The 8,630-nt window shown below is 63.0% G+C and overlaps 1 protein-coding gene across 1 annotated transcript; it reads left to right on the plus strand.

Moving 5' to 3' along the window:
* Positions 1–490: 490 nt before the first annotated feature.
* CNKSR1 (connector enhancer of kinase suppressor of Ras 1) lies at positions 491–6,665 on the plus strand. The gene is given in 21 exon segments (XM_061480172.1): positions 491–624; positions 871–1,028; positions 1,204–1,394; positions 1,483–1,567; positions 1,808–1,849; positions 1,938–2,168; positions 2,243–2,302; positions 2,578–2,646; positions 2,987–3,227; positions 3,230–3,356; positions 3,821–3,957; positions 4,042–4,166; positions 4,441–4,471; positions 4,582–4,763; positions 4,765–4,910; positions 5,317–5,388; positions 5,482–5,555; positions 5,776–5,840; positions 5,910–6,000; positions 6,200–6,381; positions 6,460–6,665. Coding segments are annotated over 21 exon segments (2,565 nt in total). The 5' UTR covers positions 491–572; the 3' UTR covers positions 6,664–6,665.
* Positions 6,666–8,630: the final 1,965 nt, after the last annotated feature.

Genomic DNA, 8,630 nt, shown 5'->3' on the forward strand with positions numbered 1-8,630 from the left:
TGAGGGGTCTGCGTCCGTCCCCGCCTGCCCCACGGCCCCCCCCACCCCACACCCCCGGGCCGTGCAGCGCGCACCCAGCGAGCGCCGAGCGCTGTCAGCCGCGATCAGCGCCTGCTGCTCCCCCAAGCGCACACGCTGGGGCGGGGGCAGGCGGGCACCGAGGTGCCGGGGGAGGCCGAGCCGGGCCAGGGCCGCTCGGGGCGTTGGGGGGGGGGGTCACTGACGGGAGGGTTGGGCTGCGCTCAGCTGCGAAGGAAGCGGTGGGAATCCTGCCCCCGAGGGCTCTGTGAAGCCGAGCCTCGCACCCACAGGGCCGCTGGCTCCGGTTAGTGCCGGGCCTCGGCGCTCACCGCATGCCCTGCGTGGGGAGGGGGAGCTGCGGGCGCTGCCCTGAGCGGGGCCCGTTTGTCCCCGTGTGTCTGGGCCGTGACTCACCGGAGGCGCGCCCGGGCCTCGCCCCGCAGCCCCGCTCTGGGCCGTCCCGGTGAGCGGTGCGCGTGTGCGCCCATGGGGCCGCCCGGCGCTGGCGCAGGTGAGCGGCCGCTCCCGCCGCCCGTTCCGGCCTGGCCGCCATGGAGCCCGTGGGCACCTGGGGCCCGGCGCAGGCAGCGGCCTGGCTCCGAGGTGAGCACCGCGGCTGAGCCGGGGGGGGTACCCATGGGCTCCTTCCCCTTGTCCCTGGTGAGGGTTGGCCTCTGGATCCAGCCGGGTTCGAGGGGGAGGGGGGGTTCTGTCCGTGCGTGCCGTCTGGGCTGAGACCGGCTCCACTCCTCGCACGGAGCGGGCTCTGCCAGCAGCCGGGCATGACCCGGGCAGGGGCTCCCGGGGACGCTGTGCTGGGGTGCCCGGACTCAGTGCGGCCTCGGGCAGGGCTGGACGGCGCCGTGCAAGGGTACCCCTTTGAGACGTGGGGGCTGGCGGGGCCCGACCTGCTGCGGCTCTCGGCTGCGGCGCTGGAGGCGCTGGGAGTGCGGCGCCTGGGGCACCAGGAGCTCCTGCTGGAGGCCGTGGAGCAGCTCCGTGCCCTGGTGAGTGCTGGCACCCATGGGTGCTGCGGGGCTCCCGCGGTGGGAGGAGGGATGTGGGTGCACCCCGGGCTGGGGGAAGGGGGGGGGGGGTGTGTTTGGGGCACCCTGTGTTGATGCAGGCGGGGATCTGGAAGCACCCCATAGACCCCCACTGCCCTCATCCGTGTCCCCGCAGGAAGCGGGGCTGGCGAGCACCAGCTTGCGGACACTGACGGAGAGGCTGCAGGAGCTGGCGCAGGGCACCCAGAGCTTGGTGCTGGGGGGGCTGCCGGCGGGGGCTGCCCCCCGGCCGCCCTCCCTCGCCCTCCTGGCTCGTGTCGTCGACCTGGTCAGGGCTGCCAAGGGGCTCTTCTCCTGGCTCAACAGGTCTGGGGTGGGTAAGGGCAGCTGCGGGTGCTGGGTGCCCCCCACAGCTGGGGCTGAGCTCTCTGCCCCCCAACCCTTCCATACCCAGGTACCTCTTCTCCACCCTCAACGACTTTTCGGCCAGCCAGGACATCGTCCTGCTCTGCACCCAGCTGGCAGAGGCGCTGCAGGCGGTGGGTGCCCAGGGTGGTTGTGCTGCCCCAAGGCCATGGTGATGGGTGTGATACTGGGGGGGGTGGGGGTGGGGGGGTAGAGCCAGCCTCTGCTCTCATGTCCCCCAAAGCTCTGCCTGCTGGAGTGGGGGCAAGGGGGGATGTGGTACATGAGGGGGGTTCCCTGTGGGGCCTCCCCAGCTGGGATGGAAGGGGGCTCAGCCATCCCGTCCTGCTCAGCCCCGTGTCTTGCCTCCCCAGGACTGTCCTGCGGCCAAGAGGGACAGCCAGATCCTGCAGATTGTAAGTGCTGGGTGAGGAGGGGTTGGCAGGCACGGGGGGGGGCATAATGCTGCCACAGCCTCTCCTCAGCCCCCGCTGTCACCCGCAGTGCCAGCACATCGTGGGCATCTGTGAGAGCATCGTGGGCTGCAGCCCCCCGGCGCTGCTGGACCGCAGGGCTGTGCTGCAGCGTGTGGTGCTGCAGGGCAGTCCCCCCATGTCCCCTGACACCCTGATGCTGCCCTCCAGCCCGTGGGGGAGCCCCCCGACGTCCCCTGACACCCTAACGCCACCCTCTGAGCCCCTGGGGAGCAGCCCCCAACTCCTCACTGCCCCACTGGTGAGTCCCCATTGCCCCGGTGCCCCCCCCAGTGCCTGGCATCCCTCTCACACCTCCCTCCTGTCCCCTCCCAGGGCCTCAAGATCACCTCCACCACCTCCTGCCTGCACTTTGTGTCTGCAGCTACCTCGGAGGTGAGTGAGGGGCTCCCTTCCCTGCCTGTCACCCCACGCTGTCCCTCAGTCACCCGCTTCTAGCTCCTGCTGGGGGGGTTCCACCCCTCCCAGAGCTGAGCTGGGGGAGGCTGCCTGCAGCTAAGACCATGTAGCTAAGAGAGCAGAGCCTGGTCTGTGGTGGGAGCCCCCCCTGCACCCCAGTCCTACCAGCCAGTGCTGTGCCAGCTCAGGTGCTGGGTAGTGGTTAACCGCTGTGTGCTGGTTACCCCAATCCCACCCTGCCTCTGCCCTAGGCCCTGGCTGCCCACAGGGGCCTCATCCTCCCGGGAGATGAGATCGTACAGGTCAATGAGCAGACTGTGGTGAGTTGGAGAACACATGGGCACAGGAGTGGTGCTGGTTTCAGCACTCATGGATGGGGAGCGGCAGGGCTGGAAGGGTTTGGGGGACACAGGGCCTGTGGGTAGAAGGTTTTGGGGGGGACACGAGACCTGCAGCTGGGAGGGTTTGCAGGGGGGTGACACAGGAGCTGTGTCCTGCAGAGTGCAGGAGCCGTGGCTGGGAAAGGTCTAGGGGTCACAGAAGCCACTGCCTGGGAAGGTTTAGGGGATGTGGGAGCCATGGGAGTGCCTAGGGCTGGGAGGCTGTGGGGCAGTGTGGGGCTGTGGGTGTCCCCTGTGGCTCACCAGGCAGTGCACGCAGGTGGGTTGGACACGTGTCAACCTGGCAAAGAAGCTGCTGGAAGATGTGAGCAAAGTGACGCTGGTGCTGAAGAAGATCCCCCTTGACCTGCCTGGCTCCCCGTCCTCTCCCAGGCAGCAAGTGAGTGATCCCAGCGCTCCCAGTACAGCCCCAGTGCCACACTGGGCTATGCTGGGAACACCACAGGGATGCTTGGAGCTGGGGCATCTCCCATCACATTGGTGGTCCCTCAAGCTCTGGGCTCTGTGGCGGGATGTCACCTGGGCCTGACACTCCATCCGCAGCTCCTGGAAGCATTTCTGGATGCTGCAGATTCCACCAGCACCAGAAGCAGTGAGTGCCCAGGCAGCCCCGTGTCCCTGAGCTCCAGGTGAGCCTGGTCCCCTGGCACCCCAACTCCTCCAGCCCGGCCACCATGGAGCTGCATCCGAAGCCTCTTCCTGGCTGGAGTGGTGCCAGCAGCGTGGCCGCTGCTGCAAGCGTGCTGGGAAGCTGCCAGTGGTCTTAAGGAATGGAAAAAAAAGCGGTTGTGTTTGTAACTCATTCACTTGGTAACGTTTTAGTGGGGCTGGGGCTATATTTAGACGTGACTTTTCTCCTCTCCCGGAATGGAAAGGCGTGTGTGGAGCCGGTAGCAGGAGCCGCCAGGCCGGGCTCTGGCCCTGCTGCTGGAGCTGGTGCTGAGGCTCTGCTGCCGTTGCCTCCAGCCCCACTCCTCCTTGGGCAGGGAGAATTGTGGGTGCCTGAGTAAGCGTGGGGCTGGCTGGAGCCCAGCAGTGGGACACCCACAGTGCTCAAGGGGGTTTGGAGCTTAAGGATCCCTTTTTCCTCCAGCGCTGCTGCTGCCGACTTTGACTCGGGGCCAGACTCTGCACTGGACCCTGTCACGGACGAAGAGGCAGGAGAGGACAAGCAGAACTCGAGGCTGCCCAGGGTGGCTGTGGGGGAGCTGCCAGCACTGCCCAGCTATGGTAGGAGGGGAGCAGAGGGGGTACCTGGGGTGCAGCGGTTTCTCCCCTGGGGCAGGAAGCTGCAGCCCTGATTGCTGTGTGCAGGTGCTGCAGAGGAGGTGGCACAGGAGAGTGGCTCCCCTCCAGGCACCCTTGCTGCGGAGCTCAGCCCCATGGCAGCCCCTGCGGAGGGGGCTGGGGGTGCAGACCTCAGCCAGCACCCTCGGGAGGTGAGAACTGGTGGAAGGGGAGTGCTGAGCCTTGGTTGGGGGGGGGGGGGACAGACACTGGGAGGGCATCAGTGTGGGGCACACAGGACATGAATGTTAGAGCTGGGCGGCAGAATGCCTGTGCTGGGGTGAGCTCTCTGCTGAGGGGAGTGCAAGCTGGGGGTGCCTAAGGGGCTGTGGGTACTGCTGGGGGGGAGTTGGGGTTATCTAATGCTGCTCTGCACTCACCCCCCCTGCGCTGTCTCTAAGCACTTGTCTCTCTTTCCCCATCCAGGGAAGCCCCCAGAGAGGACGCAGACCAAAAGGTGAGCAGGACCCTGCTGGGGCTGGTGTGCACAGGGACTGGGGGCTCCCCCAGCCTCTGCCTCCTGCTGCCTCTCCCTGCTCTTGACCCCCCCAATGCCCTGGCTGCCAGGAGTGGCGAGCAGGCTGAGCCGCCGGCGGGTCTCGTGCCGGGACCTGGGCCGGGTGGACTGCGATGGCTGGCTCCTCAAGAAGAAGGATCACGTGGGCTTCATGGCCCAGAAGTGGAAGCGGTGCTGGTTTGTGCTGAAGGGCCACACGCTTTACTGGTACCATCACCCCAATGTGAGTGGCAACCCCAGGGTGTCCTTGGGGTTCCTGTCCCCAGCACTCGCTCGGGTGCTGGACACAGCTGCCTCCTGTGCAGGATGAGAAGGCTGCAGGACTCGTCAACGTGGCCACCTATGACCTGGAGAGCACAAGGGAGCAGAAGAAGAAATAGTGAGTGGGGTCTGTCTCACCGTGGACCTCCTGGCTGCTGGTGGAACGGGGTGGGTGATGCTGTCCCAAGGGCACATGCTGAAGAGTCCTCCTGGGTGCCACCTGCATGTCCCTGTGGCCATGATAGGGTCCCCCTGGGCTGGTGGTGTCCCCACAGGGCTGCAGGACTGGCCTTCCCGCAGCATGGGAGCCCCTGCTCTGAGCAATGTGTATGTTGTGCTACCGGTGTTACTTGGGACAAGGATGAGCACCAGAGCAGCCTCAATGGCAGGGAAAAGCCTGAACTCCAGGGCTGGGTTGGGATGGTGGGGCTATGGTACAGGAGAGGCTGGATGTGGGCTCGGGACTGGCTCTGCTGCTGGATAACCACAGCAGCAAAAGCAGCTGCCTGCTTGCCCTGCTCCAGCGTGTTCCAGCTCTGCCATCAGAGGTACAAGCCCTTCATCTTCGCTGCAGAAACGCTGGCTGATTTGAGCATGTGAGTAACACACCAGGCAGCGCCCACCAGTGCCGGTCCCACGGCACGGGGCTGGCCATGACCTGGCTGTATGTGTGTCCTTTCTTTCCCCAGGTGGGTCAGTCACTTAATAACAGCCAAAACAAAGTACACGCTGGCCCACCAGTTGGTCCCAGACAGGGAGGAAGGTAACCGGCCCTTCTTGGGGTGGGAGATGGGGTCAGTTCCCCTGGGGGAGATGGGAGCCCTGCGGGGACAGCTATGCCCGGTCCATCATTCCCATCATCTGGGGGAGATGTGGGAAATGCTCCCTGAGAGGAGGTCTGGGGTGATGCTGAGGGCTGGGAGGGGGGGCAGCAGGGGCTTCCCACTCCCTCTGCTGTCACTGTCCTCCCCTTCCACCTCCAGACTGCTACAGTGAGACAGAAGCCGAGGACCCCGATGATGAATGCCCCAGGCCTGGCTGTGACCTGGTGAGTTGCCCTTCGGGACACCCTGGGGAGGGGATGGAGGATCCTTGTCTCACCCCATCTGTCCCTCAGCCAAGGAAAAGGTTGCAAAATACCCCAGAGAAACCCCAGCTCCTCCCAGCTTGCAGTGAGCCCGGCAGCCCCCAGCCCTGCACATCCACGGGTGAGTGCTGGGGGGTGACATCTGTCACCTTGTGTGCACCCTTTTAAGTTAGGGCCTCCCTTTTGGTGTGCATGTGTGCTGGGGGGTGCATGAATTGGGATGTATCTGGGTGTAAACCGTGTAGCGTCTTGGGATTCTCTCGGGGCAGGGGCAGCACCTTGGGATTTGGGGCTGAAACACTGCCCCTTTCCTCACCCAGAACCCAGTGGGGAGGACCTCGAGTGCCTGATGCGGTGCCTGAAGCAGGGGGGGGTGTCCCTCACGGGGCGGCAGCAGGCCCTGACGCAGGAGCAGTACCGCAAGTCCTTCGTCCGCCGCAGCAAGAACCCCCTCATCAACGCCAAGGTGCACGCGGTGCGGGCCCTGCAAAGCACGCTCAAGGTGGGTGCCCACGGCCCCCTCACCCCGCAGAGCACCCTGCCCGTGGGTGAGCGCCCCAGGACAACCCCTCTTTGCCAGCAGGCGAAGCTGGCGGAGCTGCAGGCCCTGGAGCAGCTGCTCAGCGATGCTGCGCTCACCTCGGAGCGCTTCTCCCGCTGGAAGGAGGAGCACCAGGAGCTGTACCAGGAGCTGCGGGAGTGCTGGGCCGGGCGGCAGGGCCAGGACCATGACAGGGGGCTTGGGGCCGAGCGTGGCCTCCCCCAGGAGGGGGCTGAGCCCTGAACCCCCCCCTCACCTTGTCTGGCAGTGCTGTGGGAGCAGAGCGGGTGCTCTGCCCGTGCAGGGGGGTGTGCGGGACAGCGGTGATGTTTCTGGAGGCTCAGCCCCCAGCATGGAGCTGCCACAGGAAAAGTGGCTCCTGCTCCACCCCCGTCCCTTGGCTGGGACCTGCACTGACAGGAGTGACTCTTCTCAAGGACGTTTTGCCTTGCCTGCATGTTGGAAAAGGGGCTGCTGAGGGCAGAGGATAGACCAAGGCTGCAGATCCCCAGTGGGCTTTGGCCTATCCCTTATGCTAACCCTCCATCGCTCCACTTTTTTCCCCTCAATCTCTCAATTTTCCTCTCTCATTACACTTCTGTCCTGCTTCCCATCCCTCTCGTTCCCAATATCCCCTTTCCTAGCTCCTTGTGCCATACTTCTCTCTGCCTACGCCACCTCGGCTGCCTCAGAAACTAGCTGTCAAAGTGCAAATGTCCACCCCCTGTTCCTAAGCCTAAGGGGCCAGGACAGGAAGCTGGTGCTGGGCATCACCTGCAGATGGTGAGCTCCAGAACATGCCACCACCATGGCAATCCACCCTTGCTTTGCCATCTGAAACTCCATCTGGGTACTGCCCCCTCAGGTGCCCCAGAGCCCAGCTCCCAAAGTGCGCTCATCAGCCCCTGTGCCCTCCCTAAACACCCAATGCAGACTTGCTAACCTGAAATAAACCACTTTCACGTAAGGATACCTGCTGATGGGTGCGCTGCTGACCCCCAACCCATCCAGGAGCTCTCGCTGCAGAGGAAATGTAAATGGAAAAACCAAAACCAAAAAGCTCAGAGAGCTCCAAGCCATCAAAAGACTGAAGGACCGGCAGGGGCCAAGAGCTGAATGAGCTCCCTAACGAGCGGCTGTGCCTCAGGTACACCAGCCCCCACCACCCTCCCACATTCCATGGGGAAAAGGGAACACCACCACCAGCACCCAGTGCACATGCGCAGGATGTTTATGGCTGGTGAAGGGAACAACCAAGAAAGCAACTTGTCTTCAAAGGAGCAACATCCCCTTTTCCCTATAGCCATAATTGGTACCCCGGTGAGGGGATGAGCTGTGTAGTTACACCTCGCGTTCCGGGGTGTTCATAAGAAAAGATGGACCACTTCAACCAACCTAATCCTCCAAACAGCCTCTGGAGTCCTGGAGCACGGCTCAGGGTGCAGACACCCAGGCCCTGCTCCCACACCTGAGGTGCAGGACACAAAGCTGCATTGGCTCATGTCCTCATCAGGCCACTCTCCATCATGTTTGAAAAGCTGTGGCAGACAGAGGGGAAATATCACACCCATTTCTACGTTTACATATATATATGTATACATAATATATATATATATACACACATATATGTGGCTGTACTATGAAAAGGGCTTGTAAACAACCAGTGGCAAGGGGTTGTTCAATCCCAGTACCTGCCATGGGACAGAACATGGGCTAAGGACAATGTCCTGGCCCTGAGGGCCTTTAATGTTTCTCCAGGGTAAACGGGAGGATTTCTCTTCCAACTACATCAGTGGCTCCCATACACGCATGTCAGTATGAACATGTATTTTATCTACCCATACATACGGGTGACCTGGTTTAGTGTGAGGTGTCCCTGCCCATGGCAGGGGGGTTGGAACTGGGTGATCTTGAAGTCCTTTCCACCTCTACCTATTCTATGATTCTGTGTATGCATTTAAACACATATAACGTGTATGAAGGCATACAACCACATATAAAATGCATTATCTCTGTCAAACGCACAAATCCTCCACCGCCCTCCGTGCAATGTCTGCTATTTGCCTCCAGGTGTACTCAAGTCTCCACGTTTCCTCTCCGCCTGTCCGGTCTGTCCCGTTGCTGGAGGATCAATCACAGAACCATAGAATTACGCTGGAAAAGACCTTTAAGGTCACAAAGTCCAACCCTTACCCCAGCACTGCCAAGGC

Source organism: Pezoporus flaviventris, unplaced genomic scaffold (assembly GCF_033815535.1).
Source record: "Pezoporus flaviventris isolate CSIRO_AGI_PZ_B2104156 unplaced genomic scaffold, CSIRO_AGI_Pfla_v1 ptg000176l, whole genome shotgun sequence".
Lineage (NCBI taxonomy): Eukaryota > Metazoa > Chordata > Aves > Psittaciformes > Psittacidae > Pezoporus > Pezoporus flaviventris.